This window comes from Bidens hawaiensis, unplaced genomic scaffold (assembly GCF_021521415.1).
Source record: "Bidens hawaiensis isolate Kalapana, Puna unplaced genomic scaffold, B.hawaiensis_p1.1 tig00080586_1, whole genome shotgun sequence".
NCBI lineage: Eukaryota > Viridiplantae > Streptophyta > Magnoliopsida > Asterales > Asteraceae > Bidens > Bidens hawaiensis.
Window position 1 is genome coordinate 1 of NW_027503713.1, and position 16,583 is coordinate 16,583.

Below are 16,583 nucleotides of genomic sequence, written 5' to 3' on the forward strand. Positions count from 1 at the left end.
CGGGGTATAACTGAGCAACTCCTGCGCGTGGCTTTTATACAAGGCGCGCGCAGTGATCAACTCCGCCGAGCTCTCGTAAGCAGAGATGGTATGCCCACCACTTGGGCAAAACTAATGGAAGCATCGCGAGTCTTCGCGAGAAATGAAAAACAGATTGCCCAAGATAGGGCAAGAGAAAGAGCGCATCAGGCTGAATCACCGCGCAGCAAAGAGAAGAGGGCCAAACAGAACTCTGTATGGTCCAGGTTGCAACCAACAAGTTTTTCTTCCGCAGAAAAGCAAACGCAACCAAGCTCACCCCAGCCCCAAAAAGATGTTCGTAATCGCGGGGAGGGTGACAAGAGGGAGGGCGGCAGAGATCCTAGCAGACCTCTGCCAAGAATATGGACTCCCCTCACTAAAACACCTTCACAGGTGTTAAGTACTGAGAATGTCCAATTCAAGCCCCCCAAGCAACTACACTACAAGGGACCGCAAAACAGTGGCAAATATTGTGAATTTCACAGGTCCCCGGGCCACAACACCGACGCATGCCATCATTTAAAGGATGCGATCGAGAATGATGTAAAATCAGGCAGGTTGGCTCACTTGGTGAAAAACCCAAGAATAGAAGATGGGCAACCGGAAGGAGCCTCTGCCAGCAAGAAATACAAAAGAATCTGTGTGGCTGAGGGGGGACGACAAGGGCAGACGTCAAAAAAGAGAAGCGCGCAAATCCACGTAGATTGGCGCGAGCAGCAAGTTATCTTCCCAAGAATCAGGGGAGGCCCTTCAATCAGCAGCCCTCTCGTCATCACCACACACATTGCTCATTACGAAGTGTCAAAGGTCCTGGTGGACACTGGAAGCGAATCTGACATTATGTATGAGCAATGTTTCAGAAAGTTAGACCCGGCAGACCAAGCGCGTCTCGAGATGGTGAACGCACCAATCTGTGGTGTTTCAAATGAAATCATCCATCCCCTAGGTCAAATTCAGTTTGAACTAACTATGGGGGATGATGAGCACAAGCGAGCCGAAGTTGTCAACTTCTTGGTCTTGCCCACCACGTCATGCCACAATATGATCCTGGGTAGGGGAACGATTGCCCAATTTAATGCTATACCGTCGCCAGCGCACGGCGCATTGGGGTTCCCTACACCAACAGGCGTAACATTTGTTTACCGCGATCATTTGTGCGCAGTGACAAGTACGCCGCGGGAAGGGAGAATGAAACTTCCAATGGCGGACAATGCGCCAGCGAAGTGGATTTTAAACCCAAAATTCCAGAGCAAACGGTCACAATTGGCGCTACCATTTCAGACGAAACGAGATTGAGAATGAAAAGGTTGCTCACAAAATACACGTCGGTCTTCGCGTGGCAACACTCCGATATGACTGGGGTCCCGCGAGACTTGGCGCAACATTCTCTTAACACGTTCAAGTCGGTGGAGCCAATTGCTCAGAAAAAGTGAATCATGGGGGATGAAAAGGCGAAGGCCATGAATGAGCAAGTTGAGGACCTGTTGCGCGCAAACATCATCCGCCCGATCCGATACCAGACGTGGGTAGCCAATCCTGTGATGGTAAAGAAAAGCAACGGGTCATGGAGGATGTGTATTGACTTCAAGGACCTCAACAAAGCATGTCCGAAAGACTGTTACCCCCTCCCAAACATCGACGCAAAGGTGGACTCCGTGGCGCCATTCAAGCTCAAATGTTTCCTGGATGCCTACAAAGGCTATCACCAGATTCAAATGGCACCACAAGACGAAGACAAGACTGCCTTCAGAACCGACAAGGGTGTTTTTTGTTACACAAAAATGCCCTTTGGTTTAAAGAATGCGGGCGCCACTTATCAGAGACTTATGGATTCGGTTTTCAGTGAACAAATCGGAAGAAATCTAGAAGTCTACGTTGATGATTTGGTGATCAAGAGCAGGGAGGAGAGACAAATGCTCAAAGACATCGAGGAAACTCTTCAGCGCTTAACGGAAGTCAACATGAAGCTCAACCCGAGCAAATGTACTTTCGGCGCGGAAGAGGGGAAATTTCTTAGTGTAATGGTCACTAAGGATGGTTTCAAGGTGAACCCTGAAAAGGTGGAAGCCATCCTTGACATGCCTTCACCATCCACCATGAAAGAGGTTCAGAAGCTGAATGGTAGATTGGTGTCAATCAATAGGTTCCTAGCGAACCACGCCAGCAAATCTACTCCATTCGTTAACACTTTGAGGAACTGCTTGAAGAAGAGCCAATTCAAGTGGACGCCTGAGGCTGAGCAAGCTTTCAGTGAGATAAAAGAATGTCTCATAAAGCTGCCCGCGCTCACAGCTCCACTTCCTGGCGAAACCCTTACATTGTACTTGTCAGCTGGAGACCGCGCCATCGGCGCAGTATTATTGGTGGATCGCAAGGGGATCCAAACGCCAATATACTATGTGAGTCGGGTGCTGACAGACCCTGAGACGCGCTATTCCATCATGGAAAAGTTAGTTTTGTCACTAACACACGCGTCGCGCAAGCTTCATAGATACTTCAATGGTCATCCTATTGAAGTTCTGACAGGTTACAACATCCAGCAAGTCTTGCGACGCCCCGCGCTCTCCGGAAGGCTGACAAAGTGGGCGCTGGAATTAGGTGAACACACGATCACCTATAAGCCCCGTCCAGCAATAAAGGGTCAAGTTTTAGCGGATTTCATCACGGAAATCCCAGATGGAAAGATTGAAGAAGCTCAGCGCGAGGTAGACCCTCCGCGAGCAAATGATGAAGAAGATGTTTGGAGGCTATTCACTGATGGAGCCTCCAACAGCGAAGGGTCCGGCGCAGGCCTCAAACTGGTGGACCTGATAATCATGAATATACTTATGCTATTAGGTTGGACTTCAAGAGTACCAACAATGAGGCTGAGTATGAAGCCCTGCTGGCTGGTCTGCGCATTGCGCGCAAGTTTGGAGTTAAAAGGCTAGAGGCCCATGTTGATTCTTACTTGGTAGCTGCACAGGTCAATGGTCTTTATGATGCCAAGGAGAACACCATGCCTCTATATCTAGAGCAGGCAAAAAAGCTCGTTGAGCAGTTTGACTTCTTCAAAATCATACACATCTCGCGCAGCGAAAACAAGTCCGCTGACGCGTTGAGTAAGATGGCATCAACTAATTTTGATCACTTTGGCAAAGATGTCAGGGTGGAAGTGATGAGCAACCCGTCAGTGCAAACGCAATCTGTCCTTGTAATTCATACAACCCCTTCATCCTGGATAACTCCAATAATGGAATTCCTGAAGGAGGGGAAGTTACCGGACGATCGCGCACAGGCGAGAAAGATAAGACACAAGGCGCAGAACTATGAACTACTTGATGGTACATTATATCGACGCTCTTATCTTGGACCGCTCATGAAATGCCTGGATGCTGAAGAAGCAAGCTATGTGATTAGGGAGATTCACGAAGGAATCTGCGGAATACACGCTGGCCCGCGCATGGTGGTTGCCAAGGCAATGAGCTCAGGCTACTATTGGCCAGGCATGTACTTGGATGCGCTAAAAGAAATCCAAAAATGCAAGGCATGTCAGAGCTACGCGCCAAACACCATGCGGCCAAAGAACAACTTGATTCCAGTGACCTCCGCATGGCCTTTCCACAAATGGGCCATTGATATTGTGGGGCCCCTGCCGCAAGCGCAAGGGCGAGTGAAATTTTTGGTAGTGGCGATAGACTATTTCACAAAATGGGTTGAGGCCAAGCCACTAGCAAAAATCACAGCTGAGGCGATGAAGCAATTTATCTGGAGCCACATCATTTGCCGTTTTGGCCTTCCTATGGAAATTGTGAGCGACAATGGCAAACAATTCACTGACAGGAAGATATCCAGCTGACTCAAAGAATTGCACATCAACCAAATCTTCACTTCGGTCTACCACCCTCAGGGGAATGGCCAAGTGGAGCGCGCGAATCAAAGTTTGTTAAATGGGCTGAAGAAAAGGTTGGAGGGAGAATCCCATTCTTGGGTCGAAGAGTTACCTAATGTCCTGTGGGCGCACAGGACATTAAGCAAAACTAGCAATGGCGAATCCCCGTTCAGCCTAACCTATGGGACAGAGGCTATGATCCCAGCAGAAATTGGATGCCCATCCCATAGGGTACTCATGATGAGCAAGACTGATAACGAGCGCGAAAGAAGATTGGACCTCAACTTGCTTGAAGGGCGCAGAGAAGCGGCTATCATCAATGAAGCCAAATACAAGAAAAAGCTGGAAAAATATTATAATCAGCGCGTTAAAGAATGCCACTTCAAGAAAAATGATTTTGTCCTTCGAAACAATGAAGCTAGCCGCGCAATACCCCCAGGAAAAATGTCCCCCAATTGGGAAGGACCTTATCAAATCTCAGAAGAATTGGGGAAAGGCGCGTACACTTTAAAAGATTTGAATGGAAAAAAGATACCGCGCGCGTGGAACGCAGCACAGCTTAGAAAATGCTTCATGTAAAAATTCAAATATGTAATCAAGGCTTTCAAGCCATCATGAATGATGATTCGCGCTATCTTTCAATATTTGTTCTATTACCTTTGCATACATGTTTCACACTTCCTTTATTAATTTGGAGCAATATGACAACACTATATTGACTTCAAAACAAAATAAAACGAAGTAAAACATACATGCGCGAGCCTTAGCTCAAACGCGTTAACGAGTCTTAACTCTAAAACGTCAGGGCCTTAGCCCAAACCTACGAGCCTTAGCTCAAACACGTTAACGAGTCTTAACTCTAAAAACGTCAGGGCCTTAGCCCAAAACAAAGAGCCTTAGCTCAAAACACTCACAAACATCCATCTTACATCCCGCGCAGCCTGATCATAAAAATCCCTAAACACAACTAAGGCAAAATACATGCCAAATCATAGTTGTTAAGGTCTCAGGTCGAGGTCGCGCGCGGAATCATAGTGGATATCTGAGTAACACATGCTGACATGTAATGGCTAAAACTCATAATTCCATATAAAAAACGCGCGACAACGACGCGCAAAAAAGGAATAGTGAAAAGTCATCGCGCGTGTCAGCATAAACAAGATACTGCGAAACCACTTACAAAATAGGACTATGGTTAAGTAAATAATTTCCTTACAACCTTGTTCTTATTTTAACGTGCAAGCATATCTTATATCTATACAAGCAAACATGAAGAGATGAATGGAAATGCGCAAGATGTGAAGTAGGGAAAACAAATTTCATTCCATAGCATTGAAATTTACAAGTGTGATGAGTTACAAATTACAAGTATAACAAAAAACAAAAAAAAAAAATTAGAAAGATGAAGGGCTTCTCAAGTCTCCACGTCGACGTCAGCCACTTCATCACCCTCATCATCTCCCGCAGCATCTGGCGCGGCCCGCTCCTCATCTCCAAACTGACCATAGTCAAGTTCTTCCTCCTCAATGGAGTCTTCTATCACGACGGTGTCAGGAGCAGATTCTTTCGCCGCACCAGAGCCGCTGGCAGGGGCAACATCCCCCGCGCCACCATCATCGCCACCAGCCCTCTCGCATTCATCGAGCAACTTCTTTAGCGCGCCGAGGTCGGGCTGGTCAGCAAGCGCAGCTATCTGCAAATCATTAGAAAAGTATTGAGTACAAAACACTTGGAAAATTAATCAAGAAAAACTCATTAAGGTCAAGGTACCTGCACAAGGATGGGGATGGGAGTATTCATATACTTCTCCCCCACCGCGGCCATGTCCGCGCAGGCCGCGTCGCTCTTGTAAGGGTACTCGGATGGGTTCTTCTTCAACATGCCATATTCATAGCCATCCGTAAACCCTTCAGATCGACCCACCAAGCGCGCGGCAGCATTGCAGTCCATCACAAGGGCCTGAAACTCGGCAGAATATTTCATCGCCAAAGCGCAACGAGTCATGCCCTGTGACACCAGCCATTGGCGATCCTGCGCGAGGCCAGCAACAGACGTCTCGAGGGCAGGAACCTGGGAGTTTAATAACTCAACAGTTTCCTTGGTCTTTTTTAGCTCCTCTTTATCAGACGCTGCTACCGCCAAAATTTTTTCTTTCTCCGCCTGCGCAGCATCATGTGCTTCCTGGCTGGACGCTGCCGTCGCCAAGGCCTCATCTCTATCGGCCTGCGCGGCCGCCAACTCCTTCTTCAGGCGCGCAACCTCACTCTCCAGTGATGATTTCTCAGCGATACTCTGGACGATAGCTTGGTCACGCGCCTCCGCCTCCAGTTCCAAGTCACGCACTCTACGCGCGTACTTGGCAACTTCGGCCTCCGCCACCTGCTGCTTCTCCCGCGCAGCTTGGAGCTCATGCCCGCGCTTAATAAAGGCGGTGTTGGCACTTGCTCGGTTTTCGCTGAGCTCCGCCTGGAGTTTCTCAGCTCGTGCGCGAGCATCAGAAAGGTTCCAGGCAGCCACCTTAGCCTCTTGCTGGGCTTCCACAAGAGCATCGCGTACTTTAATATAATCACGATGAAGCTCTTGGGAGGCAGCAAAGAAAGCCGACCCAGCGAAAATGTGATCGTTGAGCAAGTCAGCGCGGGTGCGCCCCTCCTGATACCTCCTTTCAGTAGGAGGCACGGCATGAGCCCAGAAGTCCTCGCATACACCCATGGATTGGAAGGAACTGTCTTCGTTAATATTCCATCTCGGGCGGTAAACGTGGTCACCTTCCTGCAAAACACAAGAAATGTTCTAAGTCATAAAAACATACTTATATGGAAGTACGCGCAGCGGAGCAACAAATTAAAACATACCTGCGGGGATGAAGCAGAAAAGTCAGCGCCAGCCCCACCAGAAGTCTGTGCTGCGAAGTCTTGTGGCATCGCAGGGCTGGCACGGACTCCGAAGGAGTCTTCAGCTTGAGCTCCATCATTCTCCTCATCTTCTTCAATCGGCCTCTTCTCCTGCGACCTGGAGGGCTCCAAACCAGTCTCGCGGAGAGGGCTGCGCGTAGGAGGAGGCGAGGGAGGTCTCGACGCCGCCAGTTCGGCGCGCAATACGGCTTCCTGCTCCTTTGTAATCCCAATAAGGGGAGACTCAGCACTAGCAGGAGCAGGAGCAGAACCAGCGGCGCCGGCAACGGCGCCAGGAGTGTCACCAGCAGCTTGTACGCCAGCTACAACTCCTATGAACAAATCAACAACAAAAAATGGTTTATGACTTGATCAAAACAAAAAATTCAGAAGACAAATGCGCAAAACATACCTTGGCGCAATTCTGTTCGCGCGGCGAACATCGCCATAAAGTTCATTCTACCCTTTTCTGAGGGTAGAACAGGGGACTTCGAAGCAGCCCCCGGCGCAGCCTCAGCACCTTGTTGCGCCTGCGGCTGATCTGCTACCGTCGCCGGTCCTGCGAACATTCAAATGCGAAAAGATTTAATAATAATTCAATCAGAATCGCCCTCATTGAACCATTATGGGTAAGCAAAGTATACCTGTCGCAGGCGCGGCACTGCTTCTCTCTTCAGCCGCGCGAATGGAGGAGGTCACGCCACCATACCTCAAGTGGACAGGAGGTCTGCCCACTTTCACAGGCAGGGAAGCTAAAGAAACCTTGGTGGTAAACACCTGGGTTTCCTCAGGTCCCTTCGTTTGAGCATGGGGATGAGCGACAGGGGTGTCATCTTTCTTCTGTTTCTTACTGCCCCCTGCGCCAGATTTCCCCTTAGCTTTGCGCTTTAGTAGGGGCGCCTCCTCTTCCTCCTCCTCCTCTTCCGCGAGCTCCAGCTCGTAGTTTTTGAGTGCGTCTGCAAATACAAGCAACAGAACTGTTAATAAACTTTGGTATTCTAAAGGAATAAGCATAAGTGCGAAGGCTTACCAGGCGCGTCGCTATCAAAGTCAAATTCCAGATCCACAGGGATGAACATGTCATCGAAGCGATCTGGGAAGCCCACCTCCCCAGCGCCCAGCGGGACGGAGCCACCCTCCACTTGATCGTCGTATGCGGCATGGAAAAACTCCTTGGTTACTGCGCAAAAACAAGACAAATAATATCAGCAAAGGAAAATTCTATTAGCGCGGAAATAAAGCAATGCGATAACTTACGCAAGCCGTCCACTTGGATGACAGGCTCCGCCGCGCTGTCGGCCCACAGCTTACTCATGCCGACCCCCACCAGCGCCTCCTCGCGAATTTTCTTGGCGGGGGATGGTTCGGCGGTCAGTTTCTTAACCCAGGCGCCGGTTGGGTTCTTAATAACATCCGCATCCGCGGGCGCAGAATCGATCGCGCGCATCGTCATGCGGATGGGGATTACACCAGCCCTGATGTAGAAGAACCTCTCAGACCAGTCATGAAGGCTCTTGAATGACACGGTGCTGCACTTAACCTTCTGACTGCGAGGAATAAAGGAGATCCAAGAATCTTGGATCTTGGGCTTGTAAAAAAATTGAAAGCGCCGAGGGGTGGGCTACTCGCGCTGTGATTTGCACATGAACTCGAAATGAGTCATGCGCACAAGTCCAAACGGATGGACTTGGGATATATGAATCCCGAAAAACCGTAACACCGCGCCTACAAACCTTGTCATCGGAAGACGAAGGTTGCAGTGGGTGAAAAAATGGGTGTACAGTGAAATATAGCCGGGAGGCGGGTCCGCCGCCGTTTGCCCGGCCACAGGCAACATGCAGCCAAACACAGGGAGAAAACCCTGTGACGAGATGAGGCTGTCGAGATCGGCCTGCCTCAATTTGCAGGGGATTTCATTCCACCTTTTCGTGGCCTTGGTCCTCCCTACTTCCTCCGATGTGGTCTCAACAACCCTCTTCCCCTTGCCCTTTTGCTTCAATGTCGACATCACCACAGATTTCACACGGCGTCTTCGAGAGGCAATAGAGGTGATTGAGGGGTTAGAGGAGTCTGAGCTATCAGACATACAATAACAACAGCAACAGATAACAGGGTATCTGGAAGCAATAACCAGAAAATCGGAAAGATAGAAGCTTTGGAGTACACAACAATGAAGATGAAGATAAAAATTTTTCCTAAGGGCCTGCTTTTATAGGCCCAGGAGAGAGAAAATTGGCAACTGATCGGATTTCAAGCGCCCCCACTCGCAGGTGTAAGCCAACGCGGGCGCGGCACGTGTCCCTAACACTGTTGAGGGGACATAAAAACGTAACGGAACTGCCACGGAGCAGAGACGCGCCCCCACTCGCAGGTGCAAACCAATGCGAGCGCGACACGTGTTCCAGACAGCTGTGCGAGGGGACATGAAAGGCAACTGTAGCACCTCGAGCACACGAAACGTCTGACACGTTTCCGGCGCACGTCACCACCAACCAACCACGTGTTTGGACCCTTCGTTTCAACCAAATGGATAGAACTTCGCGCAACGATGGAAACAACCAAGAAAACGACAAAACCCCATTAAAAAGACCAAATCAGTAAGTCTAATATCTATCTTACCGCGCTAGCGCGAGATAAGACACACATTAGACTGGGGGGGCTAGAAGAGGTATGTACCCGCCTCAACATCGAGCGGGGCGGGTCAACCCACAAGATATATACAAGACATTAGAAATCAAAGATATTATCAAGGCACAAAGCCAAAACTTATGCGCACAGCGCATATCGCATATGCTCAAGCATCACATGCTTGCACATATCACATATGTTCAAGCATCACATATGCTCACGCATCACATATGCTCATGCATCACATATGCTCGCGCGTATCACATGCTCACGCATCATATATGCTTATGCATATCACATCGTGCGTGGCGCATCCGCGCGCGGCGCATATCACATACTCGCGCATCATACATGCCCACCCACATCACAGTTGCGCAGGGCGCAGCTGCGCGTGGGGCATCCGCGCGTGACGTGTATTACATGCTTGTGCGTATCACATCTGCGCATGAAATATCTGCGCGTGAGAATAAAGAGAAGACCTCGCGCATCCTCAGGATGGGCGCATATCACACATGCACATAATCAACCTCGTCCTTATCCAAATCAGGATTAGGGCAACCTTGATTGTGCACGTCAGACAACCTTCCAGAAGGCATCTTTTTAAGGAATAAGGATATGGTGATGTTGACAGCTGCTAAATGAAAGGTGGACAGCTCAGCATGACTCATGGGTTACCACGTGATTATAACCAATGAAAAAGCACCAGGTGTCTCCAAGGACACGTGGCGCAAATCGATTGGAGGAGGCCAACAAAACCCTAATTTGGTCCCAGCTCAATCAGTGGAAACCCTAGCACTATAAATACAGCATCAACTCCACAAGGAAAGACATACAAAAACACAGTCACACAATCATACAGTATTCAGCTATTAAGCAATACTCTCCAGATTCCCTTACTCTCACATTATTATCTTCTCCTACATATACTTATTCTCACGCCGGAGGGTTACCCCAAAGAGGACCCCTCTGTCCCTTTCTGAGGGGTAAGTTAACGGCGCTGTTCATTTTGTAGGTGGAAGAACCCAGATACACAAAAACCATCGGTGAAGAATCGTAACCACACCCGAGGAAAGTAGATCTGCTACCAGTGAGTAGATCCACGTTTCTTCAATTACTATAATAATTTTTAATGGCCAATAAAATTTTTAATTACGTATACTTTATTTCTAGATTTTTTTAATTAAAAATATTATTTAACTAAAAAGAATAAAAAAAATATAGTAATTTTTATGTAATTACGGTGATGAAAATAGACACGCTTAATTTATGTGAGGAAAAATAATAAAGAAAACAAAAGGTAATTACATTTTATTAAAATTGGTAAAATTTGACCTCATCTCACTTTACTCCATTTGCCACGCATCGATCCATGTGACAAATCACATTGCCGTGAATGCTGACCGTCCATAATAATAATAAAATCAACAGCTACAAACATTCACCAAACCCCATTCCCCTCAACTCATCCATCCACTCAATCTCACTAAACTATCAGGCAAACCTCAATTCATTATATTCTCATTATCAGTCACTTATCCGATTAATATAATTAGCACTGATTGAAGAGAGTTGAAAATGTCAGGCCGTGGGAAGGGAGGTAAGGGATTAGGCAAAGGAGGAGCGAAACGACACCGTAAACGATAACATTCAAGGCATCACGAAGCCGGCGATTCGTCGTCTTGCGAGAAGAGGTGGAGTGAAACGTATCAGCGGGCTGATCTATGAGGAAACCCGTGGAGTTTTGAAGATCTTTCTAGAGAATGTGATCAGAGACGCGGTTACGTACACCGAGCACGCTCGTAGGAAGACTGTGACCGCCATGGATGTGGTGTACGCGTTGAAGAGACAAGGCCGGACCCTGTACGGGTTTGGTGGTTAGGGTTTTGAGTTTGGTTCTACCAGTTGAAATCGTTTATGGTTATAATTGTGTGTATGGTTTCATGAAGAATGTGATTTTTGTTTTGTTATTTCAAGTACTCGAAAACATTAGAATATAAATGATTTGAATAACTGATGTTTTCTTTGAATAAGCATGAGACGGATCCATTTTATTTTGATCAACATTGAATCGGGTTATGATTTTTGAGCTTATGTTATCTATGTGAGTTTGGTTTCTTTGATTCAACCTTGATTGGGTGATTCAAATTCTTGATTGATTGTTGGAGGGAACCAGTTTGAATAGAATTTTGGTCATTTATTTTGTAGGTGTTTACTGTTTAGGCCTAAAAACGGACTTAATGTTTACTGAATTGCTTGTTAATTGTTTGATGGGAAGTTTGTTTGTGTTCTTGAACATTTGTTTATATTCATTTAAAGTTAAATAAACGAAAACGAACATGTTCGTTTTCTATTGGTTCGTCTAATGCCTAGGTGGCTAGGTGTTCAATTTGAACACAACATCTTTTTGTCATGTGAACAAACTAAAAGGTTCAACCTTGGCAACAATCTTCAAAGAAAAATGAATGCAATTTTAGACATGTTCACCAAAATGCCCAAGAAATGACAAAAGAGAAGTAAACACAGAGACAACTTTCTTGTTTTTTTTCCCTTGCAAATTTGACTTCAAACCAAAATTAACACCAGCAGGAGCACACATACGCCACCATATTCAAATTATGATTAACTCGCTAAATAATCTCCTATTTAAATGCTGTTCCCAACATTTAATCGTCATCAAGTCATCAACACTGATCAACTTTCAATACAATCTGCTCTCTGATCAAAATGAATTCTTCTAAATTTCACATTGTTCTTTTCACTCTACAAGCTCTTTTAGTTTTAGCCTTGGCATCAACACAAGCTACTGCATCAAAATCAGACCTTTTTCGTGAATACATCGGAGCCGAGTTCAATAATGTGAAATTCTCAGATGTACCCATCAACCCAAATGTCCAATTCCACTACATACTCGCCTTTGCAATCGATTACACCACTTCATCTTCTTCGTTCCCGACCAATGGAAAGTTCAACGTCTTCTGGGACACCGATAACCTCGCCCCTCCTCAAGTCTCTTCAATCAAGAATCAACACTCTAATGTCAAAGTAGCTGTGAGCTTGGGAGGTGACAGTGTGAATGGAGGAAGCTGTTATTTTAGCCCTTCGTCGGTGGACTCATGGGTTTCTAACGCGGTTTCTTCACTCACTAAAATCATCCAAGAGTATAACTTAGACGGGATTGATATCGACTATGAGCATTTTCATGCAGACCCTGAAACCTTTGCTGAATGCATCGGGAAGCTTATAACCACCTTAAAAAACAACGGAGTCATCTCGTTTGCATCTATAGCTCCGTTTGATGATGATGATGTTCAAAGCCATTATCAGGCTCTTTGGAAGAGTTATGGCCACGTTATAGACTATGTTAATTTCCAGTTTTATGCATATGATGAGGGGACCACTGTTTCTCAGTTTATGAACTATTTTCAGACGCAAAGCTCGAATTATAGTGGTGGTAGTATCTTGGCTAGCTTCATCAGTGATGGAAGTGGAGGTTTATCGCCACAGAACGGTTTTTTTACTGCCTGTAGCAGGCTTAGAAACCAAGGGAAGCTAGGTGGGATCTTTGTATGGTCTGCAGATGATTCGAAGGCTTTAGGGTTCCGTTACGAGAAGCAATCACAAGCTTTGCTGGCTGCTCATCCTTAGTGTATATATATTATGTTTTGTACTTAAATATCTTTGTGGTTGTGACTCTGGTGCGAAAGATTGTATGTGTATAATATGATTGTTATCTACTATTGAAGTGCTTACAAATCTTTTTTGTGATCTTAAGCTTAAGTGAACCTTAATTCGCTTAATTATGATATATGATAAAAAAAAAAAGAGACCAAGCAGTCTCGTAGAAAGAAGAACTTTATTATTTCTGTACGCAATTGACACACACATATCAAACAGATGATTACAACATGAAAGGACCCATACAAGCTATTAAAAATAAGCATACATGAAAAGTTTAAACCATCATTTTGTGACAAAAATAATATAACAGATGAAACAATTTAAGCTGCAAGCGGTTTTTTCCCTAAATTTATTAGCTAATGTGGTTTTTAAAATTTTAGTTTACAACCATGAATTTGTTTTACCTCCTGATAATGAATTATTTGAAGCCTGCGAATAATTGAAGAGACAAGGTAAGCTTGGAGGCATATTTGTTCGGTGTGTTGATGAATCCAAAGCCTTTGGTTTTATTTTAGATATGAACAAGAATCTCAGGGCATATTGGCATCATCCTTTTTCTAATCATGGGCATATCTAAGATTTCTTGTGCAGATTGTTTCTTTTCTTCTTTCATAAAAAATAAGTAACACACCATCAGATGAAGCAATACATCTCGTTTTTAGTTGTTTTAAATAAAAATGTATCAAATGCATCTTCAGGGTTTGACTGAAAACAGGATCTAATCAACTACTGGAATTGAATAAACCATAATAAATGCATCTTTGGTTACTAAAAGAAAACATTGAAACAAGAAAAAACAAGGAATGACAGTGACACTGTTTGTGATCTTCTACAGACGGCCGACATGACAAAAACTTTGGTTTGTGACAATGTGGTAGTGACAGCTAAGAACAAGATTAATATTTATTTAACCTATATAATAACATCAGAATCAAACTTATGCTACCACAATTAATATCAACTTGACACTTCTAAAATCTCTGATCAAACATGGGTCTCTCTAAACTTTTAATTATTCTTTTCACTCTACAAACTCTTTTACTTACAGCATCCGCCCAATCTACTGATCAAAAACCGAAAATATTTTGAGAATATATTGGAGCGGAATCCAAAAATGTCGAATTTTCAGATGTACCCGTAAATCCAAACCTCGAATTCCACTACATACTTGCATTTGCAATCGATTACACCGATTCGTCTCCCCCCCACCCAACCAATGGCAAATTCAACGTGTTCTGGGACACAAATAACTTCAACCCTTCTACAGTTTCTTTAATCAAGAACCAACATTCTAATGTCAAAGTGGCTTTGAGCTTAGGAGGTGACACTGTCAATAAACAACAATGTAACTTTAGCCCATCTTCAGTGGACTCATGGGTTTCTAACGCGGTTTCTTCACTCACTAACATCATCAAAGAGTATAATCTGGACGGGATTGATATCGACTATGAGCATTTTCATGCAGATCCTGAAACGTTTGCTAACTGCATTGGGAAGCTTATAACTGCCCTTAAAAACAATGGAGTCGTCTCGTTTGCATCTATAGCTCCATATGAAGATGATGAAGTTCAAAGTCATTATCAGGCTCTTTGGAAGAGATATGGTCATATTATAGACTATGTTAATTTCCAGTTTTATGCATATGATAAGGGGACCACTGTTTCTCAGTTTATGAATTATTTTGAGACACAAAGATCTAATTATAAAGGAGGTAATATCCTAGTTAGATTAACTACTGAAGGAAGTGGAGGGCTGTCTCCAGAAAACGGTTTTTTTATAGCTTGTAAAAGGTTAAAAAGTGAAGGGAAGCTTCATGGGATCTTTGTTTGGTCTGCTGACGATTCCAAGGCTTTAGATTTTCGCTACAAGAAGCAATCACAAGCTCTGCTAGCGGTTCCTCATTTGCATTATACTGTGTAATCTTTCAGGTTATATGTATGCGGTTATTATATAAGTTTAGTAGCTATGAAACAATTCCAAAAGTTCCTTCATTTGTAATATTTTATGAGAGATCACTATCGTGTTTAACTTTAAAAGAAAGAGAGAAATTTCATTCATTTTATAGATATTGGCTTATGAAATGTTATCTTAATATTACATGCGGGAGTTAAAATTAAATCAAAAATTGGTTCATGTTGAAGTTGGAAAATTAAAGTTAAATGGGTCATCACCTTTTCGTATTCGAATAATATGGCCTAGAACTATTTATGAGCTAAGCCACTTAGGGTATGTTTGACAAAACTAACTGGCAGGTGATGGCTGGTGGCTGGAGCTTTTAATAAAACTAGTTGGGTGCCCGCGCGGTGCTGAGGAGTGCGCGCGCAACCTGACATCAACCTAATAATCAGTGTCGGTACGTGATTCACTTGATAATAGTGCACACATAACCTGAATGCAGACGTGTAATTCATGCAAAGGCAGTAAGCGTGTAACCAGTGGCGAAAATCAAAAAACAAAGCTGAAATGTACAGTAATTTCAAATAGATAATTTTTTAAACCAACCTCTTTTGATCTGAAACCCTTTCCGACCCGGCATTGTTTTACTCTGAAACATGTTTTGACCTGGTCTCTTTCGACTCAAAACCGTACCGAGACGAACCGAACTAAATTAACCATTTTTGTATTGACTCGTTCAGACCCTCATTTGGTCTTACACATGACCTAAGCTCGTCTGACTCGACTTGTTGCCAATCCTAGCCAGTAATCATGTAGTATACTAATTGGTTTCATTATCATGCTTTTGGTTTTCATTGCAATGTTTATCTTCAACTTCAATGTGAGTTTCTCACACCCCCTTTTTAAACGTTTTCATATCTTTAGGGGTATTATATGCATCCTATCAAACTTCAAGTATTTACGATGTTGCTTACAAACTACAATTCACTACATGAACTTGTGTGTTTACGTGCTTACTTGTTTACTTGCTTACGTGTGTTGATTTCAAGTGGTTGCCTCAATAAGTATGATCATACGCCCCCCTTTGCACTCAGGTCCATTGTATCGAGTGGAAAAGGGACCTCAATCCGAGTACGTTGGTTGGGTACCAACTGGAAAGGACCTTCGTTTGTTCTTTACACCCAGGTCTATTGTATCGAGTGTAAAGAACCCTTACTTGCGCATTTCACGAGTTTCATGGAATTGTATGATTTTTATGTATTATATCAAACTATGTGAACTCACTAGCTATTCCTATAGTTGACATTATTTTATGCATATGCTAAAGGTACAAGCATTAGTGGATGATCCTTAGAGAAGACACTAGACTTAAGATATTTAATCAAATGGACAAAATGCTTAGCCATATTTATATTTACTTGTATTCTTTGTTTACAACTTGTGTATATGATGTTTAAATGAATTAATGATAATATTTTCACTTAATAGTGTCACATGTGTTTTGAACAATCTGTACGTCACACTCGGGCGTTTCCGCTTTAGCCGGGGTGTTACAATTCCCCACTCGAATATTACTTAGATCCGGCCAAGCGTGG

General features: G+C 44.4%; 1 protein-coding gene and 2 pseudogenes across 1 annotated transcript; all 3 read left to right on the top strand.

Annotated features, from left to right (window-relative positions):
• The first annotated feature begins 10,989 nt into the window (after positions 1 to 10,989).
• LOC143607255 (histone H4-like) lies at positions 10,990 to 11,293 on the top strand. The gene is made up of 2 exons (XM_077082770.1): positions 10,990 to 11,011; positions 11,067 to 11,293. The coding sequence occupies exons 1-2, from the start codon at positions 10,990 to 10,992 to the stop codon at positions 11,291 to 11,293; spliced, it is 249 nt and encodes an 82-aa protein (XP_076938885.1).
• Positions 11,294 to 12,105: 812 nt separating this feature from the next.
• LOC143607256 (chitinase 2 pseudogene) lies at positions 12,106 to 13,065 on the top strand (annotated as a pseudogene).
• Positions 13,066 to 14,082: 1,017 nt separating this feature from the next.
• On the top strand, positions 14,083 to 15,052 carry LOC143607257 (chitinase 2 pseudogene; annotated as a pseudogene).
• The last annotated feature ends 1,531 nt before the right edge of the window (positions 15,053 to 16,583 follow it).

Excerpts from the sequence above, each read along its gene's own strand:
- LOC143607255 (XM_077082770.1), top strand. The coding sequence starts at position 10,990 with ATGTCAGGCCGTGGGAAGGGAG. Across the intron at positions 11,012-11,066 it reads GTCAGGCCGTGGGAAGGGAG|GCATCACGAAGCCGGCGATT; the intron begins GTAAGGGATTAG and ends ATAACATTCAAG.